Source organism: Pleurodeles waltl, chromosome 9, assembly GCF_031143425.1.
Source record: "Pleurodeles waltl isolate 20211129_DDA chromosome 9, aPleWal1.hap1.20221129, whole genome shotgun sequence".
NCBI classification, from domain to species: Eukaryota; Metazoa; Chordata; class Amphibia; order Caudata; family Salamandridae; genus Pleurodeles; species Pleurodeles waltl.
The window spans coordinates 761273457-761299888 of NC_090448.1; the positions used below are offsets into that span (position 1 = coordinate 761273457).

The following is a 26432-nucleotide window of genomic DNA, read 5'->3' on the forward strand; positions in this document are numbered from 1 at the left end:
TTGTTGGCAGGTCCGCTGTCCACTGGAGTTTCTTGGTCCTCAGTGATGCAGACAGTCCCCTGGAGGCTTTTCAGGAGTTGCTGGTCCTGCAGAACGAGTTGCTTCTTCTTCTGTAGCCTTTGAAGCAGGAGACGGGCGGGTAGGGCTGTGGCGAGTCAGTTGTTGTCTCCTCTTCTCTGCAGGGTTTTCAGCTCACCAGTCCTTCTTCCATGAGGTTGTCAGGAATCTAAAGAGCTGGGTTCAGGGTTGCCCCTAAATAAAAAAATTTAGGGGGGTGTTTAGGGTCAAGGGGTAGAAGCCAATGGCTACTGTCCCTAAGGGTGGCTACACCCTCCTTGTGCCCACTCCCTTTGGGGAGGGGGGCACATCCCTATCCCTTTTGGTCCTTATCCTCCAACGCAAGATGGATGATTTCTCAAGGAGGGGGTCACTTCAGTTCTGGACACCTTAGGGGTGGGCCTGGCTGAGGGGGTGACTCCTCCTTGTTTTTCTCATTATCCCTCTGGACTTGCCACTAAAAGTGGGGGCTCGTCCGGGGGGGGCGGGCATCTCCACTGGCGGGAGTGCCCTGGGGCACTGTAACACCAGGCCTGAGCCTTTGAGGCTCATCTCCAGGTGTTACAATTCCTGCAGGGGAAGGTGTGACGCACCTCCACCCAGGAGAGACTTTGTTTCAGGCCACAGAGTGCACAAAGGCACTCACCCCATGTGGTCAGAAATTTGTCTGGAAGTGGCAGGCTGGCATAGACCAGTAAGCCTTACACTAGCAGTTGGGCTAACATACAGGGGGCATCTCTAAGATGCCCGCTGTGTTCATTTTTCAATAACTTCCACACTGGCATCAGTGTAGGTTTATTGTGCTGAGACGTTTGATACCAAACTTCCCAGTGTTCAGTGTAGCCATTATGGTGCTGTGGAGTTCGTAATGACAAACTCCTAGACCATATACACAGTATGGCTACCCTGCACTTACAATGTCTAAGGAATTGACTTAGACACTGTAGGGGCATAGTGCTCATGCAGCTATGTCCTCACCTGTGGTATAGTGCACACTGCCTTGGGGCTCTAAGGCCTGCTAGAGGGGTGACTTACCTATGCCACAGGCAGTGGGTTAGTGGGCATGGCACTCTGAGGGGAGTGCCATGTCGACTTTGTCTTTTCTCCCCACTAGCACACACAAGCTGCAAGGCAGTGCATGCACTGAGTGAGGGGTCCCTCAGGGTGGCATAATACAAGCACAGCCCTTAGGGTCTTTCGTTCTGTCTATGCAATACATTAGAGCTCTTTTGAGATCAGGAGTATAGAGAGCTCTTTCAGCAGTAGAATCTGACTGTGGAAAGAAGACTGGCAATTCCACTGACTGATTCATATGAAAGGGTGAAATCACTTTTGGTAAAACAAATTGGATTTGTTCTAAGTACAACTTTGTTTTTCTGTACTTGGAAGAAAGGTTCTTCTAAAGTGAATGCTTGAATTTCACTTACTCTTCTTAAGGAAGTAATTGTTACTAGAAAAGCAACTTTCCATGAGCGAAAATGAAGAGTGCAATAATGCATAGGTTCAAATGGTGGACCCATAAGTCTTGTGAACACAATGTTATGATTCCAGGCAGGAGCTGGTGGAGCTTCAGGTGGAATAACTCTTTTAAGACCTTCCATAAAAGCTTTTATGACAGGTATTCTAAGCAGAGCAGTATGCTGTCTGTTTTAGAGGTAAGCTGATATTGCTGTTAAATGGATTTTAATAGATGAATATGCCAGATTAGCTTTTTGTAAATGAAACAAATAACAAACAATATCCTGTACTGATGCTTTAACTGGATCAATGTTTTTAAGTTGACAGTAGTATACAAAACGTCTATACACTCTGATGGAAGCTGTAGATATCCAAATTCTATGACTTCAGGAGCCAAATCGCCAGGTTGAGCATACTGGGATTGGGATGCCCGATTTGACCTTTGTTCTGAGTCAATAGGTCTAGTCCATTTGGAAGCTTGTGATGTGGTACTAAAGACAGATCCAATAGTGTTGTGTACCAGTGTTGACGTGCCCAAGTGGGAGCTATGAGTATCATAGTGAGGGAGGTGTGACGGATTCTGTTGACCAGAAAGGAAATTAGTGGGAGAGGGAGGAAAAACGTAAGCAAATATCCCTGACCAACTGATCCATGGAGCATTGCCCCTGGATTGAGGGTGTGGGTACCTGGATGCAAAGTTTGGGCATTTTGCGTTTTGGTTTGTGGCGAACAGATCTATGTCTGGTGTTTCCCACTGGCGAAAGTAGTTTTGTAGTACCTGGGGATGTATTTCACACTTGTGAGTTTGCTGGTGATCCCGACTGAGATTGTCCGCTAATTGTTTGTGAATGTCTGGGATGTATTGCGCTACTAGGCGAATATTGTTGTGAATTGCCCAATGCCAAATTTTTTGTGCTAGGAGGCAAAGTTGTGATGAGTGTGTTCCCCCCTTTTTGTTTAAGTAGTACATTGTTGTCATATTGTCTGTTTTGACAAGAATGTGTTTGTGAGCTAGAAGAGGTTGAAAAGCTTTTAGTGCTAGAAAGACTGCTAGCATCTCTAAGTGATTTTTGTGTAGCTGTTTTTGTTCGTTGTCCCATTGTCCTTGTATACTGTGATTGTTAATGTGTGCTCCCCACCCAATCATTGATGCATCTGTTGTGAGAATGGCGTGAGGCACAGGGTCTTGAAAAGGCCGCCCTTTGTTTAAATTTATGGGGTTCCACCACTGAAGCGAATAGTGTGTTTGGCGGTCTATCAACACTAGATCTTGGGGGTGACCCTGTGCCTGCGACCATTGTTTTGCAAGGCACTGCTGTAAGGGCTGCATGTGTAACCGTGAGTTTGGGACAATTGCGATGCATGTTGCCATCATGCCTATGAGTTTCATCACAAATCTGACTGTGTAATGCTGATTTGGTTTTTATTTTTGGTACCATGGTGTGGAATGATTGTACCCTTTGTGGGCTTGGACTTGCAATCGCTTTTTGAGTGTTAAGTGTAGCTCCCAAGTATTGCTGGATTTGGGATGGATGCAAGTGTGATTTTTGGTAATTTATAGAAAACCCTAGTGTGTGTAGGGTATCTATTACGTAACGTGTGTGATGTTGACACTGCTCTTAAGTGTTGGCCTTTATTAGCCAATTGTCGAGATATGGGAATACATGCATGTGTTGTCTCCTTATGTATGCCGTTACCACGGCAAGGCTTTTTGTAAATACTCTGGGGGCAGTTATCCTGAAGGGTAATACTTTGAATCGGTAATGTTTTCCTTGTATAACAAACCTGAGGTATTTTCTGTGAGATGGATGGATCGGTATATGAAAATATGCATCTTTCAAGTCCAGTGTTGATATGTATTCTCCCTCTTTTAGTAATGGGACTACATCTTGCAGTGTCACCATGTGAAAGTGTTCTGATTTGATGTATAGGTTGAGAGTCCTGAGATCTAATATTGGTCTTAGTGTTTTGCCCTTTTTGGGAATAAGGAGGTACAGGAAATAGATCCCTGTTCCTTTTTGTTGATGAGGTACTAGTTCTATGGTCTGTTTTGTTAAAAGTGCCTGTACATCTTTTTGTAACAATGTTAGATGTTGTGACAATAGTTTGTGTGCTTTTGGGGGAATATCTGGAGGAAAATGTGTGAATTCTATGCAGTAACCATGTTGGATAATTGATAGCACCCATGTGTCCGTTGTTATGTTTGACCATTGAATGTGGAACATTTCCAGTCTTCCTCCCACAGGGGATGTGTGTTGGGGGAAGGGGATGGCAAAGTCACTGCTTGGTGTTAGTGGCTTGCTTTGTACATTGGAATTTTCCCCTGGACTTTGGAAATTGCCCTCTGAAGGACCCGCAAAACCCCATCTCTGATACTGTGATTGGTATGAGGGCTTTGTTTGTGAGGTGGATGGTTATGATGATTGTGGTCTAAAACCTCCCCTATACTGCAGTTTTCTAAATGTCCCTATGTATTGGGATGAGTAAATCGCTCCCATCGCTTTGGCTGTATCGGTGTCCTTTTTCATCTTTTCAATGGCTTTGTCCACTTGTGTGCCAAATAGCTGTTGCTGGTTGAATGGCATATTGAGGACAGTCTGTTGAATCTCTGGTTTGAAACCTGAGGATCTAAGCCATGCATGGCGTCTAATTGTCACTGCAGTGTTTACTGTTCTTGCGGCAGTATCGGCTGAATCTAATGCAGATTTTATTTGATTATTGGTTATCGCCTGTCCCTCCTCTACCACTTGCTGATCTCTCTTCTGGTATTCCTTGGGGAGATGATGACGTCGCTCATCTCGTCCAAATGAGCTCTGTCATATCTTGCGAGGAGAGCCTGAGAGTTTGCTATGCACCACTGATTGGCAGCTTGTGACGCTACCCTCTTTCCTGCCGCATCAAACTTTTTACGCTCCTTATCTGGAGGGGGTGCATCTCCAGATGACTGGGAGTTGGCTCTCTTCCTCGCTGCGCTGACCACTACCGAGTCTGGGGGCAGCTGCTGGGTGATAAAAACTGGGTCTGACGGTGGCGGTTTGTATTTCTTCTCCACCCTTGGTGTTATGGGTCTTCCCTTCACAGGCTCCTGAAAAATCTGTTGGGCATGTTTAAGCATGCCTGGGAGCATGGGCAGACTTTGGTAAGATGTATGCGTGGAGGACAAGGTATTAAAAAGAAAATCGTCCTCTAGTGGTTAGGTGTGCATGCTCACATTGTGGAAAGCAGCAGCCCTAGCCAAAACCTGTGTGTAGGAGGTGCTATCTTCGGGTGGAGGGGGTTTAGAAGGATAGCACTCCGGGCTATTGTCCGACACAGGGTCATCATAGAGGTCCCATGGGTCAGTATCTTGATGCGACTCCACAGTGTGTGTGTGTGTGACTGTGCAGTGGGTGTGGCAAGAGGAGAAACAGTTCTTTGAGGAGAATGCAGAGGAGAAGGAGCTGGGGAAAATTGGCGTTGCGGAGATTGCTCTCTGGGCACTTTAGCCTTTGGCTGCTCAGTGTCCGAACGTCCTTGGAAAGCCAGTTTCCTTTTAAATTTGCGAGGAGGTGCTGTTTGGATTTTTCCTGTATCCTTGTAGATCTGTATCCTTGTTTGTGTCTAATCAAACTCCTCCATTTGAAGTTCTTCCTCGAATCTGTGTCTTTCTTTCATCTGTTTTGAAAGTCCATGTTCCTCAGTATATGAGGCTTTTTTCGGCTCCGACGCCTTTTTTTTCGGCACCGAAATGCCCATGCTAATAGTAGGCCTCGGTTCCGAAAGACTCTTTCGAGGTTTCGACTCGATGAGTCGATGTCGAGCTTTTTCGGAGACGATGTCTTTGCTCGAGTCCGAGGACTTCGACACTGATGTGTCCTTTTTCGGTGCCGAACGTGTTGCTTGGTCACCACTTGATCTCTTGTGGGTAGAGCCATGGCCTTCCGGAAGTGGCGTCCCCAAGGCCTTTTGTTTAGTCTTGGACTGACTCTGGGCTTCGGTCGGGTTCAGGCGTACTCACGTGCTGGCCTGCTGTGGATGGTCGGTCTGCTTCGGAATCGTCCAAATCGGAACCTTGGATGGAGATGGCCATCTCCTCTTCCTCCAGGTGCTCGGTATTCTTCTACGCCATTTGCAGTCATCTCGCCCTTCGATCCCTCAAGGTCTTCTTGGAACGGAAGGACCTGCAGGCCTCACAAGTATCCTCTGGTGGTCCGGTGACAGACACAGATTACAGACCCAATGTTGATTTGTGTAAGGATACTTGGCGTGGCACCGAGGGCAGAATCGGAACGGGGTCCGGTCCATGAAGCTTCGATGCTTCTTGTGGTCAGGCCGACCAGGCCCAGGATGGGCGCGGGTGCCCCGAAGGGCAACCGAAGGTGTGTTTCGCCGGTGCTGGGATGTCGATGGAAGCTAGGTCGCGATTGAAGCAATACCAACTCTTTTTCTGTGATTAATGAATATTTCCGAATCGAATAACCAGAGCGAAGAGGAACACGTCCGAACCCGATGGCGGAAAGAAAACAATCTAAGATGGAGTCGATGCCCATGCGCAATGGAACCGAAAGGGAGGAGTCACTCGGTCCCGTGACTCGAAAAGACTTCTTCAAAGAAAAACAACTTGTAACTCTCCGAGCCCAACACTAGATGGCAGGAACAGTGCACAGCATGTGTAGCTATATATATATATGTGTGTGTGTGTGTATGTGTATGTCTATATCTGTATAAACATATACACACACACCACACTCACACAAGCAAGTGTTTAGGACATTAGAAAAAAAAATATTAACTTACATAAAGTTCTGGGTTGTAAGGTACCTAATTAATGGGCAGCATGGTTCTTACTTGTGTGATAAAGACTGTGTGGTGAAGGTGCTGCATGGTAACAGAGGAGTTATGGAGGTGAGATGCCAATAATGTGTAGTGAAGGGCAACCTAGAACTATCCTCTAGAGTATGACTAACTAAATTCATATTGGGTTATGAGATTCAATGTTATTTTAGGATGTACACCACTGGGGCACAAAAACCTATTGACACAAGTGTGCTGCATGTGAGGGTGAGAGGAAAATAAAAAGCCTTTGTTCGTTTAGAGATGTGCCCTGAAGAAGGAGAGGGTTAGGGAAAGGACCAATTCTTTGACAAAGTATCAAACATATCCAATCCCAAAGTTCAGGGACTCAGCCTCAATAAAGTAGGTTTACCTTCTGCAACTGAATGAGAGATCTTCTTAGGAAAAACGGACTGAAAAAAATAGAGAATACATATAGAGCTCAAGGAATTCTCTCTTTGCTTATGATATGTGGTAGAAAATCAAAATACCACACCTCTAAGGAATGGTGTGGGCTAAGAAGTCCCCCGCAGCCCGTGTCGAAGAATGGACTAAATATCTTCCCCAATTTATTACCACAATAAGCATGAATTCCACTATCTTGGGTAAGACAGAGGTGCAGTAAAATTCTGCCCATGAGCAATCTAGGTGCAAGAAATCGTTCTCAACCTTGAGCACCGAGGGGCAGCAATCACCCCACAATCCACTTGTCTTTAAAACACCTTGCAAGGCAGCTGCACTAACACCCAGTCCCCCTCAACCCACTGCAAATGCGATGGAGTTAAAAAACACTATCCCTCGCACTCACCCAGGAACAGGGTGTGGTACTGTATAAACAAAGTGGGTAGGTCCTGAAATCCAGCTGGGGCCAGCTTGCGAATCTGGGGAGATTATTATTAACACATTTTTATATTTTATAATGGTGGAAATACAAAGCAAAACAATAGCATTGCAACATTTTCTGAATAAGAACACGGGCATACATAATAATAAGTACCTGAATGCACATTGCAATTACATCAGGCACATTGCCACAGTTTTGCGTAAGGTACAGGCACAGTCTTAGCCACAGTTAGGCTGAAGGTCCCCAAACTGTGCCCATAATCGGCCCAAGACTTTCTCGTGCATCTCTGGGCATCCACAAGCTTTGTGTACAAATTTTTTCTTTGGAGCAATAGTCTATGCCACAGAGCCAATCATTTAAGTGGGTGCTTTATCAGCTATCCAGTGCTTTATAATGTCCCCTTTGGCAATCCTCAAGCTCATTGCTACTAATCACATTCATCCATTATCACCAATAGCACTACTTTACAGTCCTTCATGACAGGGCAGGCCTCTGCATGAATGTTTGAGGATGCCCAGACCAGTTAAGATTGATTATAGGGCATTCCCATACTATACATAAAACAAGTTCTAATTCTAGACTTCCATCGGAGACAATTTGGGTTGAGGCATCTCCCCAGTCTTACTAGAGTACAGAAGGTTCTATGTAAAAATGTTAGTTATTTCTCGAGGATACAGGATAATATTACCATAGTGCGGGTTATCATATTGACTATGGTCCATTCTGCCTCTTTCTAGGTTCCTAAATCTTCCTCTCATTTGATGAGTAAGTGTCTTGGTGAATTCAGGGTTTTTAAATCAGAGAGATAAGTAAATTCTGGAGATTCTTTTCTCATTAAATGTTCTATTGTGATTTTGGTCTCTAAAGGGTGTAATTTGACTACTGAAGTTAATTCATTATTATGAACATTGAATATGTAGCATATCTGCAGGTAGCAATATAACTGGGACCTGTGTAGTGAGTAATCTAGTTTCAGTTGTTAAAAGATGGTAACTGTGCTTCCCACCCCAAACATCACCAACTTGGGTATCCTAATCAAATCCCATGGTTTGAATCTCTCTTAACAAGAGAAATGTCGCAACCATAGTACATGCCAAAGTGGAGTCTTGTGGCTACGGATCCTCCCCACTGGATTCACAGCAGTGCACAGTGCCAACAAATTATTGGGGTTCTAGTGATTGGAGTCAATTTGTGGAGGGCTTTAACAGGGCAATCATACCAAAGGCCTATATGTCTAGCCTGACACTGGGTTCCTTTCGATCCTCAAAGATCCAACTATTATTTAAAAGCATTTGCAATGAGTGGATATCTCCTAGCCCTAGGACTCCCATTGTACAGTGAAGGTGCACATTTTTATGAAGATAATCATGATGGCCACCAGTCAAGGGATATTGAATTGAAGCCTGCAGGTTCCTGAGTTGGTATTGCAGAATATCGTAATGTAATTCTACATTGTATACAGGAGCTGTGGGAGTTGTTTTTTTTCCCCAAAGCCAGACTCGCAAAGCCATTGTGTTCATTATAAATGCTGTTCCTGAGAGGTGGGAGTTTGGGCTGAGAACTTTCATTGTCTGGATCATTTCCTAGCCAGTCAAACAGTGTCTGTGTGTGTGTGGCATCTACCTAAGAGGACCGGCAAAAAGCAAACCAAATGATGCAAAGCGGAATATAAGGTCTCCTAATCCTGCATCCTTTTTCAATATGCAGAATCCCTCAGAAATGCTCCAGAGAAATATTAGCAATCAGAATGCCAAATGCTGCGGCTGCATGTTCCTAATATTCACAATCAGAATACCTCATTTTGTTTTATAGAAATGTCCTCAGGGTTTCAAACATTAACAAATGGCTTTTTTAAGCACCAGCACATGGAGTCTCTCTTCCTTGTCCGAGAGGAAACACAACGTAAAGAACACTGGGAAGGTGATGGATTGCCCAATATAAAAAGAGGTCCGACTTTTGGCAATAAGGCCAACCTGGTCCTCAACACCAGTTTGTCTGGGAAAAAGATGGTGCACTTAGAGAGCCTGGAGCTCACTCACATGACGATCTGAAGTGATGGGGAAACAGTTTTCAAAGTCAAAAAATGCCTGGAAAGGGGTGCACATGAGGAATGTCAGGGTCAAATTAAGATCCTACTGTTGCATTTTAAAGGACTTGAGAGGGAATGTCTGACAGGTGGTCGGGCAAACGCAAACAGCCCAAAGGGGCCAACAAATAACCTTTAATTGTGCCCACTGCAAGATCTTGCAGGGACTTGCCTTTGACCGTGACCAAGGCTCCACCCTCTTTATGAAAGGTTTGTGCTATAGAAATACCATATACATACATACAAAAGCCTCACAGGCAGAGTACACTGACCGACCTCAAGGCTAGGCTGGCCGAAGAGAACATTTGTTTACTGAATGCTTCAATCCATTTCGACTCACTGTCTGTAGGGGCTGTGGGGAATGGATTACGATTCACTTTGCTGGTGGAAGCCTGGATCACCAAACTTTCGGAAACATGGTCCTGTATAAGACAATCAGGGTCGCTGAGTGCTGGTCTGTGGCATCTGACCATCTGCCTGTTCACCAGTAGGGAAGAGCAAGGCCCAGGCCATGTGCACAAAAGGGTTTCCGTTACGGCTTCACTGAATGGAAGTGAGGGTAAAATGCGACTGGCTCTATGTGCAAAACCCCAGTAAGGACATTAATCTTGACATCCAGAGAAGGCAATTGTAGGTTCAGGTGCTCACCTGCTTGTCTAATCACAACAGCAAACGTAGCGCACCATGTTGGAGTGCAAGAGGTAAAATCAGCTGTGTATCGGGAAACTAGCAAGCTTGCTGACCTCCTGCAAGTCTATGTATAAACGGCCTTCATCATAATTCAAGGGTAAATCATCCACATAATCAATACTGTCATCTCCAGGTGGTAGCAAACTGTGAAGACCATCAGAACCAAAAGAAAATGATGGAGCCTCTGAGGATGGCTCCTCATAAGTGGGAGTGTATTATCTGAGCCACACTGTACAGGGACCAGGTGTGCTGGAGTGGAATTTGAGAACAACCGTGGTTCAAGTCAGAAATTGGAGTCAGAACTGGATCCTCCTCCAGCTCCAGCAATGTTGGGACTGGTGCTAATCAAAGAGGGACAGGTGTAGGTTGTGGAGCTGGAACGGATATTGGCATTCGAGTCAGTGTGGAACTTGAGGTGGGTACTAAGGCCTCAAATGGTGAGGAGGATTGATCAGCTGATAAGCAGCATGACCTCCTTAAAGGCTTCAATATAGTGTGTTGTCACCAATGGGCCAGGGATTTCAGGGCGCATCGGGACCATATGTGGAATCTGCTCCTCACTCAGGATGGGAGGAAGACGGGTGGGCACTTTGACGCCAATGTGACTTCTCTTTAGAAAGAGAGTGGCTGGTCGAGGTACAGTCCAGCATCGACTTCTTATGCTTCTTCTTCCACTTGGGATTTACCAGATGACTTTGACCATAAAGAAGACTTGCACTAGAGTGGCCTCAAGAACCTGAATGAGTCTGCACCATCATTTGTGAGCAGGACTTTCGCGAGGTTCATGATGTCTTTAGTTTGTTGACCAAATGCAGCTTCACTTCATGGTCCTGGATCAACTTTGGGTGCATGAGGGCACATTCTTCGTGCCACTTGGACTCATGACGCGAGCCCAAACACCAAAGGCACACCTCATATGGGTCTATTACTGACATCTGTTACCGAGAGTCATGGCATGGTTTGAACCCTGTAATCTTTGAGCAGACACTGTACACACTGGAGAAAATCTTCAACCAAAAAAAAAAAAGGAAGCATCAAAAGAAAGAAACTGACATCAACGCACAGGGTGACGCTTATGTGTGGCTTTGCTCCATCACTTCCAGGGAAGAACAAGGCTATGCAGAGTCGAACTGAGCTACCAGGACCAGGAGGCAATGAAGCGGAGCCACACAGCACTAACAGTGCACAGGAGCACTGCTGTGAAAACTTATGGATTTAGTCTACCACCTGTGGAATATTCTAAAGGTGAGGAATCTTCAGTGCACAAAAGAGCACAAGAAACGTAAAAGTTGAAACTCATATGTAGGCTGCAGTGCACATATACAACACCCATATGAATGACTTTAAAACATGTTTGAAGACCTGCCAATACAGCTCTTGGTAACATTAACTTAAAAACTGCAGCAGCACATCTCATAGTAATCAATCTTTGACAGGGATGAAAGCATTACTAAGTCACAGCTAAGTAGTGCAGTGAAGATCAAAGGGTGCATGATGTGTAAAATGAGAAATAGCCAACATGTATTTTTATGTCTCTACGGTGGCCAGATTAAAGGTATTGTTTCACTGTGTAACCTTCAGTATCCTGTTGTGATGGAGAACACCTTTAAGAAGCTAAAGATATGATCCACACAGAATTGGATAGGCAACTAAGTGGTGACTAAGGATTCTGTAAAAAGTAATTTCTCTCTGTCCAAGATCCTTGACAATAATTAATGATGTTTTGCCAGGCACTCCCTTCTCTAGTGACACTGGTCAGCTCTTTGAAGCAGCTTGATATACTTTCCTAAGAAAAGCCCAAAGGGGGTGAGCTTGCCAAGAGGGTCTCTGGCAGGAAGGCAGGGAAACGTTAACCACTGGTCAAATACCTACTCGTCATGGAATATGACAGGAGGAGAGTGAACAGGAATAGCAGATGGATATCGAAGGTCTTAGCAAGAAAGGTCCAAGAAAAATTGAAGACTTTTGAAGTTTAGAACCACCTTATATCTGGCATGACTGTCTCCCCTCACCAAAGGAAGAGATCTGGACTCGAAACCAGTTGGACTCGATTTTCAGGGGGGGGGAGGGGGTGAGTTCTCATTTTAATAGGCCCACTCTTGAGACAGCAGACATAGCTCTACACAGAGAGAAAGTCATTCAGTTATTTTGAAAGACCATTAGAATGGTGAATTCTGAAATAGATATGTTGTAAAGCATGAATAACTACAACAGCTGATGAGACATTGTAAGGATTGGATTTTTTTTGTTTTGTTTTTTTTTACAAATCACTACCTAGTGAACTTATATAAGGCATGCATGATTGTCTCTCCTCACCAAAAATTGGGACCTGGATTCAGAACTAGTTGGGCTGGATTTTCAGGGCAGGGAAAGGGAGATTTCTCATGTTAATAGGCCCACTTTTGAGGCAGCAGAAGTAGCTCTACACAGAGAGAAAGACATATGACTATTTTGTAAGACCTTTGGAAGGGTGAAGTCTGGGAAAGACCTGTAGTAAAGCATGAAGTACTATTTTGACAACTGATGAGACATTTCAAGGATTGGAGTGAGTTTTTTTTTTTTTTTTTAACCAATCACTATCTAATGACCTATCAAAAAAAACTTCCTACCACCAGCTTCATAGAATACAAATGGGCTGAGGAAAAGGGCAGATGAGGGAGGTTTTGCTAGAGTGAGCAGTTGAATTTGACATCAATTGCTGTCAGAGGTCTGGCACACCTGAGGATTAGCTAGGAAATCTGGGAGCTTTGTGAGTAACCTGCAAAAAGAGATTCAACACAATGAGAAGTTTGGATGCATCTCAGAGTACATTAGGTGGCAGGTAAATAATTTTCATTTTTTGGTGCTAGAAATGCCTCCGGATCACATTTCTGTTAAAGCTCATAGACTTATTCTAGCAGTTTGCGTTTTTTTGGTGCTTTTTGTTTTACTTAAAACTTTTTTTTTTTTTTTTTTAAACATAACTTTGCTTTCCGGAATTCGATTTTGATAGATTATCTTTTTGTTTTTTAAGAAAAAGGTTTGTTTTGTGATTTCAAACGTAACAAAATAACTATGCATTAACTTCGTACTTCTTCACACCCCAGGATCCCCAATCCCTCCAACTGACCACACACGTCCATCTGCCAATGAAACCCTTATATTGCAGAAACATAAATATACACACATCCCTACTGTGTTCTTATCAGTTACACCACAATATTCCCCCCCCCTTACTAACTGAGCCAACTATGGTGACGCTATCTGAGCTATTCATGTGGGTCCCTGGCCCTAGTTTCCCCAGATGTTATTGGCTTTGCTTGGCATCCCCGTTCCTTATAAACCTCCTTTCCCATATGTCTGCAATGATCCATGTCTACCTCCCAGTCCTGATGCATGGGGAGAATTCCGCTTCCCCACTTCTGGGCAACATCCCTCTTCCCCAACTACAGCTCAGATTTACTAGACGTTTATAGTATTGTGACATATCTGTCAGTCCCAATATGCCCAGTATCACCAGTTTGGGTTGGAAAACCAAGGGCAACCCCGTGGCTTCCTCCAGCAAACTTCGTACCCCCTCCCAAAAGGCCAGCAGGGGTGGACAGTCCCACAATGTGTGAAACAGTGTGCCTTCTATCACACATCCCCTAAGACAGTTCACACTCTCCGTCCTTCCAATTATGTGTGATAAGAATCTCAAATAGTATGTGTAATGCAGGATTTTGAGCTTGATCAGGCGGAAGCTTGCTTTTATAGCCACCTCTACAAGGAAGATCAGTCTTCGTCCTCTATCCCTCCCACGTCCTGTTCCCATTTTTCCTGCAGCCTTAGTAGAGAGACTTGTGTATTCTACATTATGATGCTGTATGTCAATGTAATTTTAATGTTCACTTTTCCGTCCAGTACTCTAGCTTCCAATCAGAAGTCTTCCTGGGTCTCCTCCTCTAGAGAAAAGCAGTCCTTGAGTGCATGTCACAATTGGCCATAATGCAGCCACTGAGACTCTGGAATCTGGTATTCGCTCCTCAAACAGTAGAATGGTACCATCCCATCTGCCAATGTCGAGAGTCCAATGTTATCCCACCACCGGAGACCATCAGTGCCACCACCAACTGCATTTTGGTCCCCTCCTACAGCGATGTTTTTGGGGTTAGTCTGGTGCCCCATCCCATTTTCCTAGTCAGCCTCTTCCAGATGTCCACTACTTGTTAGTTGCAGGGCTTGCCCAGCGAGCCAGTTCCTCCCATACAACATGCAGCGATAACTCTAGCTGCCCAATCCTATTCTGTATTGACGAAATGCGGGGTCCTCCCAGCCCGGGTCAGTTGTTGACCACTCCCACTTGTGCTGCCTCACAGTATTTCCAGATGCATGGTAGAGCAATGTCTTCCCTCATATTTGGACTTCTGAAGAACTTTTAAGGCAATGAAGGGCTGCTCCCTGCCCAGAGGAGTGTTCTTACTAGGGTGTCCCTTTTCAGAAACACCCCACCAGGATCTTTTATGGGCTATTCTGTAGGATGTATAGGAGTCTAAGAAGGGCCACTATCTTGAACATTGCCACCTTTTCCATCAACGAAAGGGGCAACCTGTGCCAATGACTGATGTACTGTTCTGGCCTCTGGAGCATAGGCGCCAGATTCGCTTCATAATGTGCCTTTGAGCCCTGGGTTATCCAAATCCCGAGGGATTTTAATCTCAGCTTTTCTATCCTAAGCTCTGTCTGGTGCACAGGGGCCTAATGACAACAGCAGGGACTTCTCCCACTTTACAGCGATTCCAGTATATTTACCAAAGATTGAAATATATCCTACAATCTAGGCAGTGTCTATTGTTATTACATACAGCAGTATATTATCGGGGTACAGCAATAAGCGCTCTTCCCATCCTTACCTCCCGCCACCCCAGACGCGTGCCTCAATCCGCACACATGAATCCAGTGCTTCTACTGGCAACGCAAACTGCATCAGCAATAGTGGGGAGGTATGTCCATCTACTTTTATTCTAGCTTTTGGTCTGTTATTTAATAGTCTAACACACTTAATAAACCTTATACAGGAGCCTATTTTGGCCAGAATGTCTAAGAGATACAGCCACTCCACAGAGTCAAAGGCCTTGTTAGCGTCAAGTGAGGCAATGACTCAAACCTCCTTCGAAAATTTCGCCCCTACCAAGTTGTTATGTAGCCTCCTCAGGTTCAGCCTCGTTCATTGTCCCTGCATGAACCCTGCTATGTCTGGGAGTACTAGTACCCCTATCACTTCACCCAGCTGTATTACTAAGATCTTTGCCAGCATTTTAACACTGGTATTCAGCAGAGGAATCGGATGGTAGGATTCCCATTGATTGTGTGGTTTCCTTGCCTTCGGGATCATAGCGACTATCCTCCGGCAGTTCCTCTGCATGAAAAGCAGCCATGTAGGTACAATGGAGATGCTCCGCCATTCTGTTGGCCAGCTTCTGAAATAGTTTGATCAGTGGAACATTAGGGCCCAGAACCTTTACTGCCTGCATCAATCCCATAGCTTTAGACACCTCTCCTAATTAGATGTCCTCTTCAAGGTCACTCGCCTGTTGTGTGCCCAGGCGTCTTACAGGACAGTCATTGACAACATCTACAATCTCCTCCTTAGTGGCCTGCAAATTTGAGCTGTAAAACGCATCCACATATCCTGCCAAGGTCTCTGCTATGTGCTGACTATCTCTCACTGTTTCACCAGATTGCACCAGTTCGCGCACAAACATTTCTTCCCTTTCCTTACTGCTCTGTCACGCAAGGAATAGCAGGGCTAGCCACGGTCATGTAGTCAGCCCTCTCCAAGTCTAGCGCAGTTTTTGAGTAAGTGAGGTTACATTGTCCTTCTCTAGCTGCACCAACCTTTGAAGTTGGTCATCCTACCCCATCTGTCCTTCCTGTCACCTTCTCCACCTGTGATAATCACTCTCCTTATTGTGGCTTGGTATGTTTCCCATAGCGTGAGTGGGCTCTGTACCGTTCACTTATTTTAATTAAATAAAATGTTGTGACTTTGTCTAATCGTTGGACTTCTTGTTTATTTAACAAGCGCCAAGTCTCCATCTTCAGGGCCCCATCTACTCTTCCAGTGGTCTGTTTTCTGTGCCGTTCAGAGTGGTGAGTGATCACTTAACCACTGGCTAAGTACTCTGCCTCAGTGAACCTATGCAGGGAGCAGCCTGAAGTGAAAAAGTACTCAAGTCTGGAGTGCATATCATGCACATTTGAGTAATAGAAGAAGCTTTTCGCGTGCTGGTGAAGTTATCTCCAGACATTTCACACCCCTATTGCCTGCGTAAACCCTTCCAATTTTTCCTCAGGTCTCTTTACCCTCTGATCTTTTGCTCAATCTGTAGTGCCCAGTGTCTAATGCGAGGCTAAAATTCACTCCTACTTTTGTGAGCACTGATGGAGCTTCTAGTAGAACCTTGTCAATATTATGAAGTGTGTCAGTTTGTGAGCCTGGTGGTACCGGAGGCAGGCTCTGATTATGGTGTATATCTATGGTGTGGCACCCTATACTGAGTCCAGGCAACCCTTAGTGATAGTGTGTTTGTGCCCATATAACCAAAGTTCCAAAGGTGTAGCTGTGGAGAGCATCTCAGGCTTATTAGGGAGGAGTGTAAAGCATTTACAATACCACAATAGCCAGTGATGTTCACACAAGAAAGAACCACACCAAGTGCTGCAAAAATAAAGTATTCTTTAGTATAACACCAGTACTATCCTAACGTTGGTATTTCTCCACTTGGAGAAATATACACACAGAAAGTATACTTGGAAACAAACGGGAAAAGCAGAGAAATACAAGAGATCCCTATGGGGTGCCAAACCATATACTAAAAAATTGGTATAAGAATGGAGGTGTTCAACCAAGGTAAGTGTGTTAGGATCCTAGGGGCTGGGAAGTACAAAATCACCCAAGGTAAAAAACAGAAACCCCCAGGTACCTGTGTGCAGAGGTGTTATTTGGCTGGGCATACCATAAGCTAACACAGGACCATCAAGGTTGGAATTTTCAGAATTTGGGAACCGTCCCAGAGGACCCAGAAGAAACCAGTTGGCACAAGGAAGGTTCAATAGTGTCCACACCTGTGGATACCCAGGGAAGTGGAGTACCTGCATCAAGGAGCCCAGGTGCATAGGGGTGAAGTGGCGTCAGAAACCTTTGTTGGAAGCAATGAGACTCAATTGTCCAGCTACTGTCGCAACTCGTGGACCATGTCAGTGAAACCCAAGGACGTACTCCCGACAAGAAGAACCTGAAAAAGAAGGGGACAGTGTCCAGACCAGTCCGAGATGTCCAGGCAGTGCAGGTAGGCAATGCCCACCCTTCTTTGGGAGAACTTCCTGCAGGTCATTGAAGGAAGAAGTCTAGCTGCGGACTCCAGGTGATGCAGGAAGATCCTTGGAGTCACTCACGAGCTGTCCCATGTAGGCTGCCGATCTGCAGAGGGGGCAGTGGTCAGCAGAACCACCAACACCCATTGACAAATGCAAGAAGAAGCTCCAGGGAGGTTTGCAGGAGTTTGGGGACCAGCAAGCTCCTAGTGACTCGGCCTTTGGGAGGTGGGGGAGAGAGCCGGGGCTGGCCCTCAGCAAGGAGGAGAGCCAGCAGGAATCACTGGAGCCCTCACGAGGATCCATTGGCAGCAGGCACAGTTGGTAGCATGAGGCCTCAGCAGCACAATAAAAAAAAAAGGAGTCCCACGCTGCAGAAGTTGCTAGGTGGATGCTGTTCTTCAGGTTGCAGTGTGCTGGAGGCCAGGGCTTTCTGGTGCTCGAAGATCTTTGGGAAGAGTTAACAAGCCTTGGTAATAACAATGGTCATGGTGCACAGGGTTTCCGTCCCAATGGCTACAGCAAGCGCCCACTGTCTCTCAAGGTGGACAGAAGAGAAGTTGGACCTGGAGAGGGCCACAGAACCATCACCTATGTAGCAGAGCCTTTGGATGTCCGTGGGAAAGCAGGATCCACCAGCCAGTCTATGTTGTTGAGGTGCCTGCGGATGCAGGGTAGTGACTCCTTCACTCCAAGATAGATTCCTTCCTGATGTAAACAGAGTTGTTGTGAACCAGGAGGAAGCACAGCCATGAATGTTGCAGAATTCCTGCAGGAGCCAGAGAAACAACGTTGCAGGGGGAGACCTAAAACAGGGTTGAACAATATCTGCAGTGACCCACCTATCAGAGGGGGTCAGGGGTGTCACCTAGGTGACCTAACCAGTCAGATGTTCCCAGGGACCTCTGCCCATCTTCTTTTCACAATGGCAGAATCAAGCGACCAACTGGCAGAACTCTGTGGACCTCCCTCTGGGTGGAGCTGGACAGGGAGGTGGTCACTCCCCTGTAATTTGTGTAGTTTCGCGCCACAGTGGGAAACAAGGGTTCTTGTACTGGTGCAGACCGGTTTATGCAAGGAGGGGACCAAATGTGCCCTTCAATGCAGTCTGGTGGTGCTCAGAGGCCATCGCACCCCAGAGCAGGGACACCCATTTCAAAAGGAGAGGTGGTCACACCTCTCCCTTACAGGAAATCCTTTGTTCTTCCTTCCCCTGCTCAAGTTAGGCTCATCAGCAGGAGGGCAGAACAGTGTCTAGGGCTGGCACCTACAAGGCTGTATAGGCAGATATGGGGGATCCTCTAAGGAACCCCCAAAGTAGATGGTATCATTCAACTAACACTGGAATCGGTGTAGTTATATGATCCAAACATGCCTAAGTTTAGAGAAGCCATTATGTAGTTGGATATCTTGTGTTGACCAGTGTCCACTACATAACTTAAGATGGCTTCCACACAGTTACAAAGCCCAGAGACTGGAGTCTGGGGTTTGCAGGGGTACCACTGCTCGGGCAAGGGCACCCTCACACTCAGAGCCATGCTCTCTGCGCCCTTGGGCTGAAGGGCCTACCAGAGGGGTGACTTATAGGGTCTTTGTGCAATGATCACGGTATAGGGCAAGCCTTACATCTAAAGTGAAAGGTACATGCACCATTTCACTTAGGCTGCAATGACAGGCCTGCAGACACAGTTTGCATGGGCTCCCAGGGGTGGCATAGTACAAGCTGCAGCCCATGGAAGACCCCTCCCATGGGCTGCAGCTTGGGGCTTGGTACCTGGGGTACCAATGTCATGGGTACCATTTACTGGGGACTTACGGGGGACACCAGTATGCCAATGGTGGGGGAAGAAATCACTTATCAAGTCAATTTTAGGGGAGACAGCACCACCACTGGGGTCCTAGTTAGCAGGCTCCCAGTGTACTACAGTCTAAACACACTGACATCAGGCAAAAAGTGGGGGTAACTACGCCAGAAAGATCCTACTTTCCTATATTTATATGTTAATCAGAAGGATGTGTTCTCCATCCCGTTCCACCAAGAATGCCAAATAGCACCCTCCAACATCTGTCCATGTGCAGATCACATAAAATGGCAGAGAATTTGTTTTAAAAGGATCAGCACCTGTAGGAAACTCACTCTTTATATAAATGAGATATATTGTGCAAAGAGTCTAGAGGTTCCTTTGGTAGTAGACAGGGGCTTGCTCTAGCAATCCCAAAGTGATCTTTTAGGGGGTAGTGTGGTTGAGCAGCCTTAGGCTTATCCAATAGGAGTGTGAGATATCTGCAATTACATTCACAGTCCATAAATGAGATACACGACTCAAGAAGGAGATCCACACCAATTTACAAAAATAACAAGTATATTTATATAAACTTTGGCACCAGAATCAATTAATTCAGGTAAGTACGTTTTGCAAGAAAAATCTTTATAGTTTTGAAAAGTCAACAATTTTTGGAAGCTGCAATGTTATCCTATGGAATAAAAACAAAGATGACAAACAGGTACCATACATCAACTTATGGGACTAATCTCCTGGACTTAAGGTGAGTATTGGGCAAGGGTCAGGAACACACCAACAGGTCAAAGCGGGTGGCACTGGGGCAGCCAGGTGCAGGGGTGTAGTACAGCGTTGGGTACCCAATGTTAGCCAAAGGGGATCCAGTCAGGAGGAACCAACAAGTGAATTCTATAGGAAGCTGGCCTGGTGTGTGGTGAGCACCTATTGTGTTATCACCTTATACCAGGTCCAGGTATGCCCTATTAGTGAAGGGTAGGCAGTGTCTAGGAAGCCAGGGCGCTCTACACGTAGCTGTGGATGAGCAGCCAAGACTTATCTAGGAGACATGCTAAGCTTATGCAATACAACTATAGTCACACAACACTTACATACATGAAAGAACGACACAGTGTTCCAAAAATAAAGGTACTTTATTATAGAAACACAATTACTACACTACTGAATAGGCAGTCGGCCAACTGGAGGTAAGTAAACACATTATTATATACACATTAGCAATCAGTAAATAGCATAGAAAGCAATAGGTATTGGTAAAAGCAATAGCAAATAGTGAGGGCCCTAGGGGAGGGGTAAACCATATACTAAAGAAAAAAGTGAAATGTGAAAGGTAGTTACCCACTCTAGGCAGAAGAATCTGTAGAAGGGAGCTGGAGGAACTAGGAACCCCAAGAACTAAGTACCAGAGTGACCCCCTGCGACCAGGAGAGCAGAGGTGAGTACCTGGTTTTCCTCAAAACCAACAGGAGGAATTTGGAAAAGGATTGTGTAAGACCCAACTAAGACTGGAAGTACCCAAAGGTGGATCCTGATAGAAGAGGACCTGCAAAGGAAGGGGACCAAGTCCAGGTCGTGATGAAGTGTCCAGTTGTGCCAGGAGTCACAACCCACCCATCTGTGGATGCAGAACCAGTTTGACGGTGGACGAAGAAGATCAGCACAGGAGATGAAGAGAAGTTCCAGGAGTGATGCATGTGATGTCCCACATCGGCGGTCGAGATACAGTCGGTTAGTAGTGTTGGAAAACCACCAACAAGCCTTGGCAAATGAAAGAAGCGGAGAAGAAGGTCTGCAAGGCTGAAGAGGACCAACAAGGTACAGTGGACTCGACCCAATGGGGGGGAGCCCAGAGTGACCCTCAGCAGCTGGGAGAGTCACAAGAAGAGGAGGCAGCCCCCCACTGAACCCACTGGCAGCAGGCACAGGAGTCACAGTGAGGCTCACTCAGCACACCTGAAGGGGTGTCCCACGTCGCTGGAGCAGCAGGTAGGAGACTGTGCTTTGCAGGAAGGAGTGCTGGGTGCGGGGACTCCACAGAGCCTGAAGATCCCTTGGTGGAGGTACAACCAAGCCTTGGTAGCTTCAAGAGTCGCAGATCACTGGAGTACTGTCCTGTAAGGAGAGGCAAGGGCTTACCATCTCCCAAGTTGTACAGCTGGTAGAGAGGACCAAGGGGACCACTCCAGAACAACACCTGTGATGCAGGATCCACACAGCTCCTGAAGAGAGAAGATCCATGCAGCGGGTCGTCGTTGCAGTTAGTACCTGCAGATGCAGGAGAGTGACTCCTTCACTCCAACGGAGATTCCTTCTTACTTCATGTGCAGGCTGAAGACGCTCTCTCAGAGGATGCCTCGCCGGGGAAATGTTGCAGATGCTGGAAGGAGCCGGAGAAACAATGTTGCAGAGTTGCAGTCCCAGTGGCCAGAAGATGAAGTAAACAATGCAGAGGAGTCGTGCTGGAATCTTGCACGTCGAATCTGAGGACTCACCCAAGAGGGAGACCACAAATAGCCCACAAGGGGGATCGGTCACCTAGCATGGTGACCACCTATCAGCAGGGGGCTGTGATGTCACCTACCTGACATGGCCACTCAGATGCTCCCAAGGGCCTCTGTCCACCTTGGATTCAAGATGGCAGAATCGAGTGGCCACCTGGAGGAGCTCCGGGCACCACCCCTAGGGTGGTGATGGACGGGGAAGTGGCCACTTCCCTTTCCTTTGTCTAGTTTCGTGCCAGAGCAGGGACCAGGGGTCCCTGGACTAGTGCAAACCAGTTTCTGCAAGAAGGGCACCAAATGTGCCCTTCAAAGCATACCAGTGGCTTGGGGAGGCTACCCCTCCCAAGCCATGTAACACTTATGTCCAAGGGATAGAGTGTTATTGCCCTCTCCCACAGGAAATCCTTTCCTCTGCCTGCATCTGCTGAGCTGGTTAAGCAGCAGGAGGGCAGAAACCTTTCTGAGGGGTGGAAGCAGCACTGCTTGCCAGGAAAACCCCAGAAGACTAGTAGGAGCTTGCTGGTGGTTCTCTAAGGAGCACCCAGAGTGCATGGAATCATTCAGCCAATACTGGCAACAGTATTAGGGCATGATTCCAACATGTTTGATACCAAACATGCCCAGGTTTGGAGTTACCATTATGTAGCTGGACACAGGTAGTGCGTCCAGTAGACGAGTAAAAATGGCTTCCCCGCATTTACAAAAACCAGTGTGATGGGGCTGGAGTTCGTAGGGGCATCTCTGCGCATGCAGGTGTGCCCTCACACACAAGTGCCCGCACTTTGACCCCTGGGCTAGGAAGGCCTCCCACAGGGATGACTTACAGTGTCCTGGTGTTCTGAAAGGAGGCATGCACCTTTTCACGCAGGCTACAATGGCTGGCCTGCAGACACATTTGCATGGGCTCCCATGGGTGGCACAAAACATGCTGCAGCCCATGGGGAACCCCTGGTGCCCCAATGCCCTGGGTACCTAAGTACCATATATTAGGGATGTATAAGGGGGCACCAGTATCTCAATTGTGGGCTGTGCAAAGTCCTAAGCAACCAAATTTAGAGGGAGCGAGAACAATCACTGGCATCCGGGTTAGTAGGATATGAGTGACAACAGTCAAAACACACTGACAGCAGGCAAAAAGTGGGGGTAATCATGCCAAAAACAGGGTACTTTCCTACTGGTTCCAATCTTGGGATGTCCGGGGACATTGGGAAACCCTGGGTTCTCTTCTCCATGGGTCAGGAGTGATGGTTGCAAAGGTGTCTTGAGACGTCTGTTTTTCTCAACCAGAGCACACGCAGTTGAGGGGGCCCATGTGCATAGGCTGCAGGTGACGTCGGAGGGTCCACAGTGGGCAAGTTCATGTGGGATTTGTATATGAAGGGCTGGGGAATCACGCTGGCACCATTGGTCCACTTCAACTCAGGCTGTGGGGCACAGGTGCAGTGGTGCTTTCAGGTGTCAGTGTTTGGTCTTGGGGACCCTGCAAGATGCAGGGAAGCAGCTCCGCTGCTCCATGGGAGTTCCTGGGTCTTTGCCGAAGGCAGGCAGTCTTCCCAGGCTTTGGAGGCACAACAGCTGCAGGACAAGATGACTTTTGGCGCAATTTGCCAGGAGCATCAGGCAACCCAGCAGGGCTGGGTCCAGGTTAGGTGCTTCTTCCTTTCCTTTTGCGGCTCTTTTGTGTCCTTTGTAGGTCCACAGGAATCTGATTTCCTGGTGCCAGGTGCTCCCCAGAATACTGAATTTAGGGGTGTTTCGAGAAGTGTAGGCTAGTAGCCAATGGGCTACTTGCCCCTGGGGACACTACCTGTGGAAAGTTGGCATAGCCCTGCCCCAAAGTTCTAAATCTGCCAACACCAAGATGGCAGATTTCTAAATGTTGTGTCCACATCCGGCAGCGCACCTTAGGGGTGGGAATGACATGGGGGCTGGACACACCTCTCTGAATACTAAATGTCCTGCCTGCCCAGGTGCCAAATGGGCCCTTGGGCATGGAGGGCGGGGAGGGAGGGGGGGTGTCATCTCTCCTTTGAGTGAAGCCAGATCTTCAGACCAACGGCGGTGGGCTTCTTTGAAGCCCCCTACTTTAGAATGGAGATTTGCTAGTCATCCTGTTGGGTGGGGTGTGTAAACATCTATCCCAGAGCAGGTTCGGTTTCTGACTGCCCTAGAGAAAAGGCACTTACCCTTTGGGGTCAGCTTTCTGTCTGGTGATGGCAGGCAGCCTAAAACTAGTCAGTCCGCACACTTATGGCAGGTTTTCAGGGGGCACTGCTAAGCGTCCCTCTGGGTGCATGTATTAATAAATCCATCACTGGCATCAGAGATGTCAAATCATACGAGATGTTTGATACCAAACATTCCTATTCTCAGAGAAGCCATCATGTAACTGAGGAACTCGTAGTGACCAGTGTCCAGCACATGTACTTAAAATGGCTTCCCTTTTCACTCATTATGTCTAAGAATCGACAAAGACATAGCATATGTCCTCGCATGTAAAAAATGCACCGTGCCTTAGGGCTGCAAGGCCTGTTGTAGGGGTGACATATATATTGCATGCAGTGTTAGGGGACATGACACACAGGCTGTGTGACATGTTGTGTTTTCACTTCTAGCTGCACCAAGACAGGCAGTCTGCAATGGCATTCTGCAAGTGCTAGGGGAGTGGTCCAGGAGGGCGGTACAATACATTCTGTAGCCCTTGGTGACCCTCTTTGGTACCCATACCCTAGGTACCATGTGTACCATTGACTAGGGACCTATAGGGAGGCCAAAGTTATTGCTGATTGGGGAACAATTGCACAGTTTTTTGGTAAGAGATCTGGCACTGGGGACCTGGAGAGCAGGAATCCAGTGCACTTTCAGTCAAAATTACATCATGTACCAGGCAAAAAGTGGGAGTGCCCATGTAAAAAGGGGGCACTTTCCTACAGCACCCCTCTGGATACCGAAGTGAACTGTCCATAACAGGCCAATTTATACTTTCCCTTTCCCATGCACCCATGTTTCTCCCCAATGAGGTGTGTTTCTTGTAGGAACACTATGTCGGTTTTATGTCTGTCCAGAGCTTTAGTAACCAAACCTCGCTAGATTTATCTTTTTGTTTCCTTTTTTCCTACTAAATTTAATTTTAACTTTAGCATGCTGTTTCCTAAGTCTAATATTGTTTTTGTCATGTTTAAACAGCTTACACACATTTCTCTTGGGAAAAGCCTGCTTCTTTGTGCGTTGCTATCAAAGATTAAGTCCAAGTTGTCTCATTGAAGCCATAGTTTTCCTATCAATGCCTGGAATTTCTAGTCTGGTGCAATCCTTCACCCAAATAAATCAGTATTTCAGAAGCGGCCTGAAAACAAACAAATCACCAACATGGCAAAATGCGTTCCTCCCAGTGCCCCCCATGCAAAACTTTATGTAAAGATTTCTGTCTTTACGTATTTTAAACTGTTACAAAATGAATATGAAATTGTAGGGCAGATGAACTGCACAGTACCGATGGTCTTAAGAGGTAACTGCCACATAAACAGCCACATGTCTAGGTCAAGACTGGACACACTCTGTCATGTAGAAAACACTGAGCATGAGTCTTGTCACCTACCCAGGGTTCTTGGACTCTTGCGGGGCACTCCCCTGTAGCTTCTTCACTAGCATCTCACTACTGCGCCTGAGAGCATCTCGAAGCTTTCCGAAAGAGCCACTTCTCCGTAGAGCTCCACTTCCATCCTGTGGGGGAAACAACAAACGTTACTATCACTTGTAAGAAGACTCTCCAGATCACATACCCAGGAAGCTTAAATTTCGAAAGTTTCACAATAACATGGACTGACTGCTGCTTTCACTCACTGAAACCTGCAGACACACACTTCCACATCCCAAAAATCTATCTTACTTGGGCTATACCTAGAAATGTTTCATCAAGTGATCGGGTGAATCTGAATAATTTATCGAACTGATAAATACAAGCTTTACTTCAGATCCCAGCCGTCATTGTTAGTCCACTCATTTGAACTTATAGAAGTAACTAGGATGATCTTCTGTATTTAAGACCATAACACAGAGCAAGAATTTGACACAAAAGGCCAGCAGAGTTCTACCAGTGAAGGATTTGATTTGCTGTTTGCAGTCATTCAGGCTTTCCAAATTAACCACAATGTCCCTTGAAAAGTGCCTTGCATCCTTACCCCAGTCCATTCCACAGCACCATCGTCACTGTCAGTCCCATTCTCATATTTCACAGTGCTGCTATTAAGACTTTCACGGCTCTGTCGACGCTCTGAGGTGCTGCCGTCCTTCAGCAGTTCCACTACACGTGTCTGATTGATAGCTTCCACCCCCTACAAAGCAAAAACAAAAGTGAACAACAGTCAAATCATAGAAGTATGGTCAGAGGAATACAAATAAAGACGGAAGCTTTAAAAGATAAGGACGATTATTAAGTTTGAAAGTGGAGAAAGAACAGGATTTGAACGGAAAAGAATAGAAGTGAAAGAAAAAAGGGCGGGAATATGTATATAAAAAAGGAGAAAGGTGGAGAACAAGGAAAGAAATGTAAGAAGAACACCATAAGAACGTAAAACAACAAGCACTGGCAAAGACAATAGGTGTCACCTATGCAAAATCTATTGCTTTTGTCAATGTTTTTCTTACATGTTGCACAGCTGTTGACCGGCTAAGCAACGTGGCCGATTCGTTAATGGGGAGGGCTTTTATTTAGAAGTCCCAGTCCGACCCTGGATACATAATGAGTGCAATAACATAACATACAGAATTATTACCAATTAGGATGAACAGCCCCACAGTTCAGATTGTAGCACTTTTTCACTCTCAGTACTAAATATGTTATAGATGTA

General features: G+C 46.2%; 1 protein-coding gene across 2 annotated transcripts in view; it reads right to left on the reverse strand.

Moving 5' to 3' along the window:
• KLC2 (kinesin light chain 2) overlaps positions 1 to 26432 on the reverse strand; it is a 310347-nt gene that overhangs the window by 61296 nt on the left and 222619 nt on the right. For both annotated transcript variants that reach the window (XM_069207926.1, XM_069207927.1), the window contains exons 13-14: positions 25764 to 25916; positions 25181 to 25305 (exon numbers count right to left, since the gene is read on the reverse strand). In XM_069207926.1, coding sequence (XP_069064027.1) covers positions 25181 to 25305; positions 25764 to 25916 — 278 coding nt within the window. The remainder of the gene's footprint in view (positions 1 to 25180; positions 25306 to 25763; positions 25917 to 26432) is intronic.